Source organism: Delphinapterus leucas, chromosome 10, assembly GCF_059928025.1.
Source record: "Delphinapterus leucas isolate spDelLeu-1000000601 "Yukka" chromosome 10, BTC_Dleu_Yukka2, whole genome shotgun sequence".
In the NCBI taxonomy this organism is placed as follows: domain Eukaryota; kingdom Metazoa; phylum Chordata; class Mammalia; order Artiodactyla; family Monodontidae; genus Delphinapterus; species Delphinapterus leucas.
Window position 1 is genome coordinate 70,913,075 of NC_143138.1, and position 18,659 is coordinate 70,931,733.

Below are 18,659 nucleotides of genomic sequence, written 5' to 3' on the forward strand. Positions count from 1 at the left end.
GCGTGTTTGTATTTCTGCTGCCCTGTAAAGGCAACTTAATGCAGGGAAGAGTACCTTGAAAGATGTATCTTCCCTTTCTCTGTGGACAGCCTTCCCCACATAGAATATTGTCATAACTTCTCAGGCACAGAGCACAAGTTATCATCTCTGTTTCAACTATGGTATTTTTTTAAAAATCTCAACATAAATTTCTTCCCAGGAATACTGTCTTTTTTTACAGACACATCTTTTTTTTTTTTTTTTTTCCTTTTGGAAAAAGAAAATGAGGCAGTAACAGTGAACCATCAGCCCTACTCAGAAACTTTCTTCTGGCCTATAATGATTATTCCTATTTGAGATGAAAGCTCTCAGGCCATTGAGCTGTCAAAGAGCTCTTTTCCTTCTGTCTTCGCAGGCTCATTGATCTGAGCCGAGCGTCCCGCATGGTACTGGGCGGTAATAGCTGCATAGGTGCAGCCATAAATGGCAGCCGCCAACATCATGAGACACACGATCCCACACAGCACCCCTGTGATGATGATGGTGGCCACGGCGTGGCGCAGATTGGCTGGCCTCGGCTTGGGTTTGATCTCACACTCCCAGTGGTCTCGCTCCCCTGAGCTGTGGCTCTCAGGGGGCCTGGGTACAGCCCGGTGGGCAGCACCTAGCTGCTGCACCTGTGATGACTCCAGGTCTGGAGAAGGAAAAGGGCAGGGCTGGTACAGCTCGTGAGGGATTTTAAGGAGGTCCTTTCCCTTCCAGGTGTCCGGTGAGGCACAGATGATGCTGTCTGTTATTCCCCCTTTGAGAAACAAAAGCAAAGAATGATAACAGAGCCTGATACAACCAAACTCCCAAATCCTCAACCTGTAAAAACTTAGGCAGATGGAATTTATAAAACACCTTTTTTTTTTTCCTGGAGTCAAAAAATTTAACAATCGTATTTTATGATTTTAGGGTTTCTAAATTGGCTAAATGCTAAAAATACCACACACTAAATGGACAATTATGTGTGACCAAGAGTTCATTAGAAGCTAAGTCACCTTTACCTTATAAATGCCAAGGGAATAACAATGCAAAAGCTGACAGGAAGGGGCGCTGGAGGCCAGCCTGAGGGCACTGTTGCATGCCCTAATGAGCCCTGCCACACAAGAAATCTATTGTGCCAAATTCCCACAGGAGAGCTAAAAAATAAATAAATAAAACAAATGTCTTTTGTTGTGATGTTATGTGTTAATTACAAAGACCCTCTGTCTCTACCAACACTCTTCAGTGATGCCAAACCGGGAGATCAATGGCCCTGTGAGTGAGTGCTTTGTGTATCTGAAGGTTTGACGGGAATATGAGTTAAGTTCATGGGATTAAATACAATTAACGTGTCTCCTCAGACCTCGAAACACTTAGTACTTAAAGTACCAAACTTTCTCAGTGTTTTCTTTTTTTTGGCCTTGCCGTGCGGCATGCGGGATCATAGGTCCCTGACCAGGGATCGAACCTGAGCCCCCTGCATTGGGAACGTGGTGTCTCAACCACTGGACCACCAAGGAAGTCCCAAGTATCGCACTTTCTAATGGGTTATTGGACTCAATTTCCATTCTCTCTAAGGGGATTAATTTCCTCATGTGTGTGGACTACTATTGTTCAGGAAGAATTTGTGTGCCTAGAAGTTCTTTTCTAGAAAGAACACTGGGCTAACAGATTCCATCCTGGCCAAATTTGACCACCAATTTACTACTTGACCTCAGGCAGATAAAGTTCTCTGACTAAATTTTTTGCCATGAAAACATCCTATTCGTATCTGACTTGATAGTTTATAAAGCACTGTCAGATAAGTCCTCACAACTCTGCTCTTATGGGTAATTCTTATCCAAGGTCATTCAGGTCATAAGTGGATAGATCAACACCGAAACCCAGCTCTGTCCTGTGATCCCGGTTTTCCCCGCTACACCTACCGCCTCTCTCTACTTCCTCCTCTCTGAAACATCCTGAGGTCAGTGGAGTTAACACATGACTCTCAGTAGAATCTCACCCCCATGAAGCCTGGCACCAATCTTAGCCAAGTCAGACTGGAGATTCTTTGTACACATCGTAGGTGAATTATGAAACTGTACCAGAAGTTGCCATGCGGGAGCTTGTCACTTCAATGTTATTAGAACCTTCCTTTGTGTAGCACTTCAGAGTTTTGGGAATGCCTTCACATCCATTCTGTCTGAGCCTTATAAGCTGAGTCTTACCATGGCCGTATTAGTAGATGGGGCCAATTTGCAGTTCAGGGGTTATTGTGGCCCAGGTCACACTGGGGTCAGTGGCCATGACAAAATTCAACTCATACCTTTTTTGCTTTTACTGCTTGAACTGAGTCACCTATTGCCAGAGTCTCTTGGGCCCATCCTGGCTTCTTCAGTGATCCCCTGAGGCAAGAGCGTCAACTCTAAAGCAAAAAGATAACAGGAATTTTCTCCTTTCCTGAGCTGAGGTGCAGGAGGCCAGAGGTGTGGGGTGCCTGTTCTGGATGAGCCCAAGGCGCCATCAGGCTGCACCGTGATTAAGGATCCCTGTCTCAGAGACCGTTTCAATACTCTGCCTGGAAGCTGGTTGTAAAGCAGAAGGCCAGAGAGCAGAAAAGAAGTGTGGGGGCTTGAGAAGTAACCATATTTAACCCAGGCAAAGAGCACTGAGACTTTCATCAGGGGAAGAAAGGCCACATGCCATGGGACCAGCTGACCTAGACTGGGGCGGTTCACCCAGTAACTTCAGGGTTAAGCTCTGTCTTTCTCCAGTTCCAGGCTTCCTGCTGTTCAACATTAGGGTGGGAGGCATGGCCTCAGGACACAGAGCCAGGAGAATACACAGACTAGAGCCTGGGATGTTGCTGGAAGGCAGGGATTATGGCCACCAAGAGCTCCGTGGCCTCCTGTGTCCTTAGCCAGGACTCACTTCCCAGCCTTCCACCACCATCTCCTCAGCCATGACCCCAGGAAGCAAATCTGCAGATGACAGCTTGAGGGTCTCAGTCTCTTCTGGATTCAGAGCAGCTGACAGTGCAAGAAGCTCCAGCTTTCCAAGCACTCACATTATTCATCATCTGTCCACTAGCAGCTCTTAACCCCTGTCTTGGGAAGAAATGGGATTCAAATCTTGAGTCTGACCATTACTTTGCTGTGCAACCCTAAGCAAGTTACTTGACCATTCTGTGCCTCTGCTTGCTCACCTGGGAAGTGGGAAACTGGGGTAATAATGAAATCTACCTCACAAGATTGCTTTGAGGACTCAGTTGGATAAAGTATGTCAAGTATTTAGCACAATTCCTAGCCCAGAATAAATGTTTAATACAGTTAGCTGTCAGCATAAAGATGATTTGTTTAGTTATGAATGGAGAGAGAGGAATGCTAATTACAAAATCTATGTGCATGTTTTTGTGGAGGAGACATTATTAGGTATTCATCAAAGCATGTTTTTTCTCTGTTGGGTCCACAGGAAGATGAAATTTCCCCACCCTTTGTGGTCAGATTGGGGCCACGTGATTGAGTTCTGGCCAACAGAACCAATGAGTGACACTTCCAGGCCACAAACCCCCCTGCTTCATCCTCCGTATACTTTGTTCCCCCTTGGTGGGAACTAAGGTCTTGACCAATACCTATTCCCTTATTTTGCCTTTATTCAATGCATCAGTAGTCAGATTGTCTCCTACATTCACTTGGGGATTTTATTTAGTTATTTTGGGACACCCAGGTCTTGTTATCCCAAATAAATTTTGCCTTCCTCCAGAGAAAGACTGTCATCCAGACGGGGCAGCTCCGCCATGAGGGAGCGTTGAACCGCACTGTGGAATCTGAGGACCAGAACGAGCCTTAGGAACTCCCTGGCTTAACACTGTCCATTTCCACCTGGTGACACTGAGGGCTAGTGAGGGGCATCAATTTGCCTGAAGATCACCAGTGAGTTTGTGCCTGAGTAGGGGGAGCTATATCATACCTTATGTTGCTTCTAATATCCTGGACCTGAGAAATATTTTTTGTCAAGAAATATTTCTAATTGATGAAAACCATCTTTCTCTGATGCTTTGGCTTATGCTTACCATTTAGTCTAGAACACAACAGCTGAAGCCACTTCACCTCTAGATATAAACACTTTTATTTGCAACCTCCTATAAGAAAGATTTTTGTCACATTATATGGCCTCTGTTGTAGATCAACTTGAAGATCAGCTGGTTAGTGATAAGCTATTGGCTATTGTTGAGAGAGATTCTTAAGTCAATATTATTTATTTGAACTCATGTGCTCTCTCCCACTTCCTTCTGTGTAACTGCTGCAACCATCTAGACTCTGTTGATTCCCTAATTCATGTCTGGAGCTCTGATATCTTCCCAAATTATAGGCTCAGATATATAGCCACCAACTCAACAACACTCCTTGGCTATGTAATGGGCATCTCAAACTTGACACACCCCACATTGAGTTCTTGATTTACCACCTCGTACACATACTTGCCCATTTCCCCTATTCCCCAGCCTGCCCCTTATCAGCTACTGGCATCACCATTTATCTGGTTACTCCTGAAGGACAAAACAAAATTGAATTTCCTATAATATACTCTCTTTTCTTTATCTCCCACGCCAACCCATTAGTAATTTCTATCAGTTTAATATTCTAAATATCTCCCAAAGTTGATAATTTCTCATCATTCTGGTTTGGGCCACCATCATCTTTTCCCTGCATGACTGAAATCACTTTCTCCCTCATCCCCCTGCTTCTTCTTCTGTAGCTTTTGGTCTACTCTCCCTAGAGTCACCAGAGTGACCTTTTAAAATGTAATCAGATCATATTGTTCCCCTGACTAAAATTCTTCAAGAGATTTCCATCTCGCCTAAAATAAAATCCAAATGTCTCAGCCTACTCTGCACGTTCCAACATGACCTAAGTCCTGGGTACTTGTGCTGCCTTATCCTCTCTCGCTCCCTTCCTCTGTTCTAGCCACTCATTTGTCCCTCTTTCTGTCCCTCAGTGGAGCCAAGCTTACTTTCCTGTCAGGGCCTTCACACTGCTGTCCTTTCCCCCAGTTATCTCATGGTTCATTTCCCCTCATTGTTCCAGTTCTGCTCCCCCATGTCACCTCCTTGGAGGGGCCTTCCCTGTCCTTCCCATCCGAAGTGGAACCCCCATCCCATTACTCTCTCCCCTTACCCCACCTCTAGCACTAACTGCTATCTGAACATGGGTATATATTTGTCTTTTTTAACATGTTTCTACTGTCAGAATGTAATGCCCATGATGGTGGGGATTTTCTTGTTCACTGACCTTTTCTCATTGCCTAGAAATGTCCCTGGCACGTAAGATTCACTCAAGTATAGGATGAATGAATGAATGATACTTAAAAGTTAGGAGGAAAGAAACACTGTGATGCAGAGGAAAGAATGCAGGGCCAAGACCTAAAGCCACTCATTCTACTCTTGTCTGTGCTTCTACTTTGTGACCTTGGTCAAGTCATGAACATCTCTGGGCCTCCATTTCCCATTGATAGTAGGCTAGCATTGAGTTAGAAGGGGTTGGCAAACTTTTCTATAAAGAGCCAGAAATAGTTCACATTTTAAGCCTTGCCATAGTCTCTGTCCCAGCTATTCAACTTTGCCCTTATAGTGCAAAACACCCACAGACAGTAAATAATAAATGGGTGTGGATTTGTTCCAACAAAACTTTATTTACATAAATAGGAGGTGGGGCAAATTTGGCTCTTGGGCTATGGTTTGCTGACCCCTGAGTGATTTCTAGATCCCCTCATCTTTTATATTCTGGGATCTCTTGCTTTGCTTTTGATACCTGGTTAAAGAAATAGTAGTTCCCTTTGGAGAGGGTACCTTACTGTATCCAGTTTCAGTAACAGTGGTGTTTGCTAAAGCAGAATGGATAATCTCAGGGAAGATTCACAGCTGTCAAATGGTCAGAAGCAGACAAAGAAGAGGGGGAAGTCCTAAGGAGAGATAACATGCCCCCAGTTGGATCACACTTGAAAATCAAAATTTGGTGTCATTTCAGAGTTGAGTAGTTATTTAGGTGATGATTGAAATTCCCTCTTCCTTAAGGGCCTACATTTCCCAGAAAAATAACTTAATGGTGTTGTTAATCAAAGAGTAGAAAGTTAGGATGGGGAGAAAAAAAAAGTGGAAAGTTATCTCCATGAATCGTATCTGTAGATGATTTTAAATACCTGAATTTAAACACCCTCTAATGACTCACTTGCCTCTTTTGCCATACCATGAAATGACATCAATGTGAAAAAGCTTACATGGATCCCTCAAATACTCCTCAACAACCCTTCTAGTGCAGAGAAGAGATGAGGTTCATCCTAGGCTGGTAACACACAGTTAGGCGTTACTGACCTTTATAGATAAACGTCTCCAACCAGAGTTTAAGACTGAGCAAGTGGCAATTGCATTTCCAGAGGTTGTCCTTGAGAAATAAATGCCTCACTCTGGGCATGGATTCTAGGAGGGCTCGACCGAGCTGCTGAAGCTGGTTTTGTTGGATCGCAAATACAGTTAGGTTCTCCCAAGGCTCACCCAGGGATGTGGGAAGGTGGCTTATGTTGTTTGATGATAAATCAAGTTCCCTCAGCTGTGGGAGGGAATGGAAAAGTCTGCTTTCCAGGGAATGCAGGGAATTCTGGGTTAGGTTTAAGACCCGCAAGTGCTGAAGTCCATGGAAAACTCCAGAGGTCAGATTTGAAAGAGAATTGTTGTACAAGTTCAAGGTTGTGAGCTGTGGCACTGACTTAAATGCAGAAGCCGGAAGCTGACGTATCTGGTTATCTTGTAAGTGCAGGGTTAGAGTCTGAGGAGGCAGATCGGAAGGGACTTCAGCCAGACCCTGCCGGCTGCAGTCTACAAAATTTGAAGGTGAGTGACAGCGGCACCTCTCTGGGCAGCCACACACCACCGGGAGCAGGAAAATCATACTTGAGAGCAGGAGCAGTTCGCCTACAACAAACAGAAAGAAACTGTGGTAGGAACCAGTTAGTAAGTGGTGTCAGCGTTTGTTTCCCTTTAAATTCACAGGTAACTGGAAGGTAGATGAAATAGGATATCAAATAGAAATATGAAAAAATAATTCGGGGGGCACATGCCCTGTGTACAATGCAGCAGAATTACCTGGGACCAGAAGTTTAGAAGAATGATACAGAGTTCAGATATTCACATTTCTTAAATGTATGCTACAGGTCAGTGCTGTCCAATAGCACTTTCTATGCTGATTGCAATGATCTGTATCTACTGTTTAATATGGTAGCCATTATCTGTATGTGGCTGCTGAGCTCTTGAAATGTGACTACTGCAACCAAGGAACTGAATTTTTATTTGCATTTAATTTTTTTTTTTTTTTTGCGGTACTCAGGCCTCTCACTGTTGTGGCCTCTTCTGTTGTGGAGCACAGGCTCCGGACGCACAGGCTCAGCGGCCATGGCTCACGGGCCTAGCCGCTCCGCGGCATGTGGGATCCTCCCGGACCGGGGCACGAACCCATGTCCCCTGCATCAGCAGGCAGACTCTCAACCACTGTGCCACCAGGGAAGCCCTGCATTTAATTTTAATCAGTTAAAATTTAAGTAGCCATACGGTGCTAGTGGTCCATATTGGTTAGGGCAGGTCTGAAGCATTCTTACAAATTGATGTCCATCTTTGCAGGTATAATAATTCCATGAATGATGACCGGCTCTACTCCTTTTTTATTCAAGAGATTTTAAAAACAAAGAAAAGCATTAAAAATAATATAATAAACACCCATGTTCCTATAACAAAGTTCTGTCTGTTATTCATAGGTTGCCATATTTCTTTAACTCAAAGAAACAGTGCATTACTGATACTGTTGAACTCGCTTTGATGAGCACCCACATCATATTTTCCAACAGGAACCCCCCTCTTCCCTACCATATACTAGTGTATCCCTCCAGGCCTTTTAAAAACAATGCAGTCCCACTACTGGGCATATACCCTGAGAAAACCGTAATTCAAAAGAGTCATGTAGGGTGGGGCTAATGGCAGACTCTGAGAGGGCTCACGCCAAGGAGTAGTTCCCAGAACTTCTGCTGCTAGTGTCCTTGTCCCCGTGGTGAGCCACAGCCACGCCCACCTTTGCAGGAGAACCCCCAACACTGGCAGCCAAGTGGCTGACAGGGTCTTGGTGCTCCAGACAGGTGTCAGGCCTGAGCCTCTGAGGTGGGAGAGCCAAGTTCAGGACACTGGTCCACCAGAGACCTCCCGGCACCACATAATATCAAACGGTGAAAATCTCCCAGGGATCTCCATCTCAATGCCAAGACCCAGCTCCACTCAACAACCAGCAAGCTACAGTGCTGGACACCCTATGTCAAACAACTAGCAAGACAGGAACACAACCCCACCCATTAGCAGAGAGGCTACCTAAAATCGTAATAAAGTCGCAGACACCCCAAAAAACACCACCAGACGCAGTCCTGCCCACCAGAAAGACAAGATCCAGTCTCATCCACCAGAACACAGGCACCAGTCCCCTCCACCGGGAAGCCTACACAACCCACTGAACCAACGTTACCCACTGGGGGCAGACACCAAAAACAACGGGAACTATGAACCTGCAGCCTGTGGAAAGGAGACCCCAAACACAGTAAGTTCAGCAAAATGAGAAGACAGAGAAACACACAGCAGATGAAGGAGCAAGGTAAAAACCCACCAGACCACACAAATGAAGAGGAAATAGGCAGCCTACCTGAAAAAGAATTCAGAGTAATGATAGTAAATATGATCCAAAATCTTGGAAATAGAATGGAGAAAATACAAGAAACGTTTAACAAGGACCTAGAAGAACTAAAGAGCAAACAAACGATGAACAACACAATAAATGAAATGAAAAATTCTCTAGAAGGAGTCAATAGCAGAATAACTGAGGCTGAAGAATTGATAAGTGACGTGGAAGATAAAATAGTGGAAATAACTACTGCAGAGCAGAATAAAGAAAAAAGAATGAAAAGAATTGAGGGCAGTCTCAGAGACCTTTGGGACAACATTAAACACACCAACATTTGAATTATAGGGGTCCCAGAAGAAGAGGGGAAAAAAAGGGACTGAGAAAATATTTGAAAAGATTATACTTGAAAACTTCCCTAATATGGGAAAGGAAATAGTCAGTTGATTCCAGGAAGCACAGAGAGTCCTATACAGGATAAATCCAAGGAGAAACACGCTAAGGCACATATTAATCAAACCATCAAGAATTAAATACAAAGGAAAAATATTAAAAGCAGCAAGAGAAAAGCAACAAATAACAAACAAGGGAACCTCCATAAGGATAACAGCTGATCTTTCAGCAGAAACTCTGCAAGCCAGAAGGGAGTGGCAGGACATATTTAAAGTGATGAAAAGGAAAAACCTACAACAAGATTACTCTACCCAGCAAGGATCTCATTCAGCTTCGACGGAGAAATTAAAACCTTTACAGACGAGCAAAAGCTAAGAGGATTCACGACCAAACCAGCTTTACAACAAATGCTAAAGGAACTTCTCTAGGCAGGAAACACAAGAGATGGAAAAGACCTACAATAACAAGCCCAAAACAATTAAGAAAATGGTAAGAGGAACATTCATATCAATAACTACCTTAAATGTAAATGGATAAAATGCTCTAACCAAAAGACATAGACAGGCTGAACGGATACAAAAACAAGACCCGTATATATGCTGTCTACAAGGGACCCACTTCAGACCTAGGGACACATACAGACTGAAAGTGAGGGGATGGAAAAAGATACTCCATGAAAGGAAATCAAAAGAAAGCTGGTGTAGCAATTTTCATTGAAATAAAGGCTATTACAAGAGACAAAGAAGGACACTACATAATGATCAAGGGATCAATCCAAGAAGAAGATATAACAATTGTAAATATTTATGCTCCCAACATAGGAGCACCTCAATACATAAGGCAAATGCTAACAGCCATAAAATGGGAAATCGACAGTTACACAGTAATAGTAGGGGACTTTAACACCCCATTTTCACCACTGGACAGATGATACAAAATGAAAATAAAAAGGAAACACAAGTTTTAAATGACACATTAAACATGATGGACTTAATTGATATTTATAGGACATTCCATCCAAAAACAACAGAATACACTTTCTTCTCAAGTGCTTGTGGAACATTCTCCAGGATACATCATATCTTGGGTCACAAATCAAGCCTTGGTAAATTTAAGAAAATTGAAATCATATCAGTATCTTTTCCGACCACAACGCTATGAGGCTAGATGTCAATTACAGGAAAAAATCTGTAAAAAATACAAACACATGGAGGCTAAACAATACACTACTGAGTAACCAAGAGATCACTGCAGAAATCAAAGAAGAAATCAGAAAATACCTAGAAACAAGTAACAATGAAAACACGGTGACCCAAAACCTATGGGATGCAGCAAAAGCAGTTCTAAGAGGGAAGTTTATAGCAATACAAACCTACCTCAAGAAACAAGAAACATCTCAAATAAACAACCTAACCTTACACTAAAGCACTTAGAGAGAGAAGAACAAAAAAACCCCAAAGTTGGCAGAAGAAAAAAAATCAGAAAAATCGGATCAGAAATAAATGAAAAAGAAAGAAATGATAGCAAAGATCAATAAAACTAAAAGCTGGTTCTTTGAGAAGATAAACAACACTGATAAACCATTAGCCAGGCTCATAAAGAAAAAAAGGGAGAAGACTCAAATCAATAGAATTAGAAATGAAAAAGGAGAAGAGACAGCTGACACTGCAGAAATACAAAGGATCATGAGAGTTTATTACAAGCAACTATATGCCAATAAAATGGACAAATTCTTAGAAAAGTACAACCTTCCAAGATTGAACCAGGAAGAAATAGAAAATAAAATCAGACCAATCACAAGGACTGAAATTGAAACTGTGATTAAAAATCTTCCAACAAACAAACGTCCAGGACCAGATGGCTTCACAGGTGAATTCTTTCAAACATTTAACGAAGAGCTAACACCTATCCTTCTCAAACTCTTCCAAAATATAGCAGAGGGATGAACACTCCCAAACTCATTCTACGAGGCTACCATCACCCTGATACCAAAACCAGACAAGGATTCACAAAAAAAGAAAACTACAGGCCAATATCACTGATGAACATAGATGCAAAAATCCTCAACAAAATACTAGCAAACAGAATCCAACAGCACATTAAAGGGATTATACACTGTGATCAAGTGGGGTTTATCCCAGAAATGTAAGGATTCTTCAGTATACGCAAATCAATGTGATACACCATCTTAACAAACTGAAGGATAAAAACCGTATGGTCATCTCAATAGATGCAGAAAAAGCTTTCGACGAAATTCAACACCCATTTATGATAAAAACCCTCCAGAAAGTAGGTATAGAGAGAACTTACCTCAACATAATAAATGCCATATATGACAAACCCACAGCCAACATCGTTCTCAATGGTGAAAAACTGAAACCATTTCCATTAAGATCAGAAACAAGACAAGGTTGCCCACTCTCACCACTATTATTCAACATAGTATTGGAAGTTCTAGCCACAGCAATCAGAGAAGAAAAAGAAATAAAATGAATACAAATCGGAAAAGAAGAAGTAAAACTGTCACTGTTTGCAGATGACATGACACTCTACATAGAGAATCCAAAGATGCTACCAGAAAAGTACTAGAGCTAATCAATGAATTTGGTAAATTTGCAGGATACAAAGTTAATGCACAGAAATCTCTTGCATTCCTATACACTAATGATGAAAAATCTGACAGAGAAATTAAGGAAACACTCCCATTGACCATTGCCACAAAAGAATGAAATACCTAGGAATAAACCTACCTAAGGAGACAAAAGACCTGTATGCAGAAAAGTATAAGACACTGATGAAAAAAATTAAAGATGATACAAACAGATGGAGAGATATACCATGTTCTTGGATTGGAAGAATCAACATTGTGAAAATGACTCTACTACCCAAAGAAATCTGCAGATTCAGTGCACTCCCTATCAACGTACCAATAGCATTTTTCACAGAACTAGAACAAAAAATTTCACTATTTGTATGGAAACACAAAAGACCCCGAATAGCCAAAGCAATCTTGAGAAAGAAAAACGGAGGAATCAGGCTCCTGGAGTTCAAACTATATTACAAAGCTACAGTAATCAAGACAGTATGGTACTGGCACAAAAACAGAAATATAGATAAATGGAACAGGACAGAAAGCCCAGAGACAAACCCACGCACCTATGGTCACTTAATCTGTGACAAAGGAGGCAAGAATATACAATGGAAAAAAGACAGCCTCTTAAATAAGTGGTGCTGGAAAAACTGGACAGCTACATGTAAAAGAATGAAATTAGAACACTCCCTAACACCATACACAAAATTAAACTCAAAATGGATGAAAGATCTAAATGTAGGCCGGACACTATAAAAGTCTTAGAGGAAAACATAGGCAGAACACCCTATGACATAAATCACAGCAAGATCCCTTTTGACCCACCTTTTAGAGAAATGGAAATAAAAGCCAAAATTAACAACTGGGACCTAATGAAACTTTTGCACAGCAAAGGAAACTATAAACAAGACGAAAAGACAACCCTCAGAATGGGAGAAAATTTTTGCAAATGAAGCAACTGACAAAGGATTAATCTCCAAAATATACAAGCAGCTCATGCAACTCAATATCAAAAAAACAAACAGCCCAATCCAAAAATGGGCAGAAGACCTAAATAGACGTTTCTCCAAAGAAGATATACAGATTGCCAACAAACACATGAAAGGATGCTCAACATCACTAATCATTAGAGAGATGCAAATCAAAACTACAATGAGGTATCACCTCACGCCGGTCAGAATGGCCATCATCCAAAAATCTACAAACAATAAATGCTGGAGAGGGTGTGGAGAAAAGGGAACCCTCTTGCACTGTTGGTGGAAATGTGAATTGATACAGCCACTAGGGAAAACAGTATGGAGGTCCCTTAAAAAACTAAAAATAGAACTACCATATGACCCAGCAATCCCACTGCTGGGCATATACCCTGAGAAAACCATCATTCAGAAAGAGTCATGTACCACAATGTTCATTGCAGCTCTGTTTACAATAACCCGGTCATGGAAGCAACCTAAGTGTCCATCGACAGATGAATAGATAAAGAAGATGTGGCACATATATACAATGGAATATCACTGAACCATAAAAAGAAACGAAATTGAGTTATTTGTAGTGAGGTGGATGGACCTAGAGACTGTCATACAGAGTGAAGTAAGTCAGAAAGAGAAAAACAAATACCATATGCTAACACATATATATGGAATTAAAAAAAAATGGTTCTGATGAACCTAGGGGCAGTACAGGAATAAAGATGCAGACGTAGAGAATGGACTTGAGGACACAGGGAGTGGGAAGGGTAAGCTGGGACGAAGTGAGAGAGTGGCATGGACATATATACACTACCAAATGTAAAATAGATAGCTAGTGGGAAGCAGCTGCAAAGCACAGGGATATCAGCTCTGTGCTTTGTGACCATCTAGAGGAGTGGGATAGGGAGGGTGGGAGGGGGACACAAGAGGGAGGAGGTATGGGGATATATGTATGTGTATAGATGATTCACTTTGCTATAAAGCAGAAACTAACACACCATTATAAAGCAGTTGTACTCCAATAAAGATGTTAAAAAAAAAAATAAGAACAACAATTGGAAATAGCCTTATAGCTCATGTTCTGATGCAGGCACTGTTGAATGTGCTTTATATATATTAATTTAGTCCTTCTAACCTTGTAATTTGGGGTCTATTATTATGCCTCTATTAAGGGTGATGAAACTGAGGCACAGAGAAGCTAAATCACTTGCCCAAGGTCACACAGAAGTAGTAGAATCATGATTTGAACCCAGCAGTCTGCTTCCAGGGTCTGTCATGGTCCTGCTGTGCCTTACTGCCTATAAATACTTTTACATAACACACACATACATACACATACTACATAATGTTTTGCATAGTGGTTTTTTAAAAACTACATAAATATAATCATAGGCATGTTTAATTTTCAGTATAATCTAGTCACTCAAAACTGATTCATCCACATGGTTATATAGAGAGCTCTTTAATTCCTTCTAACTTCTGTGGGGTATTCCATGGTGAGGCCATGCCAGATTTAATATTTAGCCACTCCCATACTGACGAGCATTTGAGTTGTTGCAGTTTCTTTCATGACATGATGCTGCAGAAGGCATCCTTATGCAGAGCTCTTTGGCCGTGTGGAAATGTGTACGGGGTCTCTAGAATCAACAGGAACCTCCTTGTCAAGTTCAGAGAGGATGCTGAGTTGACATTTTCTTAGGTGCTTCTCGGTCAATTTCCAATGTAGCTCTATCACTCCCTTCTTTTTTCCTAACACTTGAATTTCAAAATATGGCAAACATCCATCAAGGACATTTTGTTAAATTGGTAGAGGAATTCACAGGGCCAGGCAATAATATTTAAAACTCAAGATGGTTATCTACTCGGAGAGAAAGCTCTTGAGAGAGGTTTTTTGGTTTATGTGTTTGTCTGTTTTGGGCCCTAACTGGGGAAAAGTACAATGTGGCTGTCAAATGCATGGAGGCTTTTCCCCTTTGTCCTTTCAACTCTCTGCTGCTGCGAACAGTTCTTTAGGGCAAGAGGGAAGATGTTTGGAGAGCCTTCCGAAGGAGATTTTGCTCAGTTTAGTCTAGCTCAAGGTATGCAAAGCATCATAGTCCCATTGCCTCTTCCAGCATATAAAAGAGCAAAACCCTTGCTTTCCTTTCTATAATTTAAATAAATGTAAATCTCAGTGCCAAAGCATCTTCCGGTTAGAGGAGAGTTGCCACCCTCAATTTAGCTGTGGGTCTCAAGCGTTAATTAGTTTCAGAAAGTCTTCCCACTCCCACCCACCCCCTCCAAGTGGATGATAAATGAACTCCAACCTGAAGGACTGTGTTTTCTGTGAAATGGCCCATGACAGGCCAACTGCATACCCATTCATGACTGTGTACATTGGTCCCCTCCCCCTTCCTCTGACCCAGCATGGCACAAACATAAATCCTTCTATCAGAGACAATTTTTAACATCTGTTTGGTCTTTTGAGAAAGACAACTTGAAAATAAGCTTCCCACAGATACTTTCCTGAGGGGCGTCCCACTTTCTAAGGCGGGAGGGAATTAATCATGGCTCACCTTCCATGACTGAGTCTCCACCAGCTTACCCGTTGAACCTGAAGCCCACCTTTATTAATCTGCAGATCAACACACCGAGGGCGAACTCCAAGTCCAGCTTTTCATTCACTTTTTTTCTGAATCCTACTAGTGCTTTTCTTCAATGTAGAGAACAGTTGTCGCTTTCCGGAGACACTTATTTAAGCAGCCCTTTCCTTGTCTCCATCTGTCTGGGATTGTTTTCCATAAGAGGATCTTTTGATTGTGCTCCCCCCCCGCTTCTTTCTCAAAGCGTCGCCCTCCCCAGGATCATCGCCGCCTTTCCCATTGAGCCGACGAGCCAGAGAAAAAATGTTTGTCAAACCTCGGTGAACAGCTGTAGCATTCAAACATGACCCCAGTGGCTCAGGCTTTTTGATTATTTAATCTGCTTGAAGTCCAGGGCACCAAAATAAAACTATCTACTTAATCCGGTCCTGGTTTCTGAATTCTGTTGACTTACTAACCACACTGTGTCAACCCTCATTGAGTTGGGGGACACTCGCTGTGGATCCTCGATCTGGGGGTCTAGCAACAGAGCCAGCAGAGTGTGTAATATGAGGACAAATTGGCCTGCTGGAGGCTGACACGGTTTCCACAGTGCACTGTTTGGTCACCGAAGGCTTATTCAGCCAACATCCGCAGGGATTAGCTGTGTTGACAGGGTCTTGATGCCCTGAAATTCATAGCCATGGTTTCCTTTCGTGGGCATCACTGCCTCTTCTCCCTGGGGCCACAAATACTTCTCAGCTGCTTCTTTGCTTGCTCCCCCCCGCCCCACCGCCCTCACCTCCTCACTGAATTGACCTTTCGGTTTGCATGCCTTTGGAAATACTTCTCAATCTTTCATCGTTTCCCTGATGCTGAGGTTCTGGCTCTTTCCTCATTTTTCACATATAGAACAATAAAGCCGGCCCCCATGAGCATCAGGCGTCAATGAACTGTGACTGTTCTCTAATTGAAGCCATTGGAAACTTTCCCACCAGGGGCTGGAACATTTCTTTGAATGTGCAAATGCCCCTCCATTTGCTGAGGTGGGATTTCAATGTCAAAGCTGCCCTTCAACATGCCAAAATGTTCCACATGCCTATGGTGAAAAAAACATGCTTTTCTTGAGGCAGTGTGAAATGGGATCCCTGGCCCCGGGTAGTGTAATAGAGCAGTTGAGTTTGGGGTTTGGAATCAGCTGGGTCTGGATTTGAATTCGGCTTCACCATTTACCAGCTTCATGTCTCTGGGCAAGTAACTTGCCCACTGAAAACCCCTTGTCCTCATCTCTGACATGGGGATAACAGTTGTTTTTGCTTCATAAAATTGTTCCCAGGATTACATGAAGCAATACATGTCATGGCCCAGAGTGCCTTAATAAATGGTCACAATTACCCAGGAGAGTGCTTTCCAAGGCTTCTGTGCTGCTAGCATTCAACTCCACCTTGACTCAACAGGCAGGAGGGGGTCCTGACAAAAGACCAGGAGGCCTGGCCCCTTGTGCCACTCTGGCGGTACCCTTGGGCATGAAGTTGAAAATTTGGATTGTGACTATCCTTAATGGCCTGCTCTTTGGGATCCCTTTCCTCCTTTGGACAAGCCCCGTCCAGCCTCACAGAACCTAGGACACTCATCCTGCCTCCTTCCTGAAAAATCTGCTTCACTCAGCCTGTCATCCTTCGTCCTTCTCTCCAACATTCTTTGAGCGTCCGATAATACAGTGGGGAAAAGTCAGATGTAGACAACAAAGAGCCATTTAAATCTTAATAAGGGCTAAATGGTTCCTTTCTTCCTCCCTTCCTTCCTTCCCTTTTTCCTATCTGTCTACTTTCAGGAGCACAGAATTTAATTATAATTATTCGTGTATACATGACCATCAATGGCTTGTATGTAGCATTCAGTCATCAATGGGTCATAATATGACAAACACCTGTGAATCTAACACTCATTCTAAGAACTGGAAAGCTTCCAGTAACTTATATCAACCTGCATGCCTCTGTGTTTCCCAGGGGCCAGCAAGCTTTTTTTGTAAAGAGCCAGGTAGTAAATATTTTAGATGTTGAGGGCCATGCGGTGTCTGTTGCAACTACTCAGCTCTGATGTTATAGCACGCAGCCAACCACAGACAATCTGTAAACAGATTGTGTGCCTGAGCCCCAGTAAAACTTTATTTACAAAGACAAAACAGGTAGACGACTAGATAGGCCCACAGGCCATAGTTTGCAAACCCTGCTCTATCCTGCTGTCTAGCCGCTACTGTCACTGCTCCACCACGGCCAGCTGTCACCCACCCCAACCGCCACCGCCCCACTGGACATATCCACCACCCTGTCTCCTTCTTATCTGTAAAATGAGAGGGCTTGAGAGGATGATCTTTAGGCCCCTCTTATGTCTAAAACCTTGTCATTCTGGTCAGAATGCTTGAGTGGGCTTGAAAGGCTTTGTATTTACAGACTTTAGGGGAGCTTGGACAAAAAATTTGAGTGTCTCTTTGGGTTACAGCAGAGCTATTTAGCCGTGTCCTGCAGGGCCCAGCTAGGGTCCTGGACTCAGAGGCCTGAAAAAGATGTATCTGTTGACAGCATAGCTGGGCGTAGGGGGCCAGGACACCTAAAGGAAAACTGCAGGCAGTCGAGGATACCTGCAGTTAAAGCCAGGCCGTGTGGCTGAAGGAGGAAGCGCACTTCCGTGGTGCTTATACTCTGAGGTTGTGTGGTCTTGGGCAAACCGTTCACTTTCTCTGAGCTTCAGCTTCCTCATCTGTGGAATGCCTACCTCACAGGAGGCAGGGATGATCAAGGGATACATGTTATGTGCATGGTACAGGTCTGGTAAAGCAGATAATCAGAAGTGGCATCTCCTGTAAGCAGTACGTCTTCTCAGCCCTCAAACAGTCTTGACTGACGGCTCCCAGCTAATCTGTGAGCACCCTGGGAATACGCAGAGAGCCCCCACCACTGCTGGGCTCCTGGGAGCAGTGGCCTACTGCCCAAAGGGGCTGTTTGGTTCAGTTGGCTCTAATGGTGATTCAAAATGGGCAGTGCAGACTTGGAGTGGAAGGCTCCTGGACCTAGAAAGACTTTAGATGCAGGGGCTGATTGATTTATTCCACCTGACCTCAGCCCAGAGAACAAAGGGAGGCTGTGTGATCTGCATGCTAATACCTGCAGCACCTGCCTTCTGTCCCTCCCTCCCTCCGTGAGCCAGAGCTGAGAAGTGGCAAGACAACCCCGCATTCAAAAGAATCACCCAGGAGTGACATCACACGTCAGGTGAGGTCAAGCGACTCCCGTGAGGGGCTCCTGTACCGCGAGATCTAGTCAAGAGCCCAGTTCCCCACACAGACCTTGCTTCAGACACACCCCCAAAGGAATATGGTGGCTACCGTTACACTGCAATTTCAAGAATTCCCTAGTTTCTGTATATTTTTATATAAATATATTTCCTATGTGCTTTT

At 43.1% G+C, this 18,659-nt stretch overlaps 1 protein-coding gene across 1 annotated transcript in view; it reads right to left on the bottom strand.

Moving 5' to 3' along the window:
- Window positions 1–303: 303 nt before the first annotated feature.
- The window catches only part of LRTM1 (leucine rich repeat transmembrane protein 1), a 32,268-nt gene continuing 13,912 nt past the window's right edge, over window positions 304–18,659 (bottom strand). Inside the window, 4 exon segments of the mRNA XM_089919885.1 lie at window positions 304–781; window positions 2,312–2,410; window positions 6,356–6,952; window positions 15,197–15,335. Of these exon segments, the coding sequence (XP_089776011.1) occupies window positions 348–781; window positions 2,312–2,410; window positions 6,356–6,952; window positions 15,197–15,335 (1,269 nt within the window). The 3' untranslated portion in view covers window positions 304–347.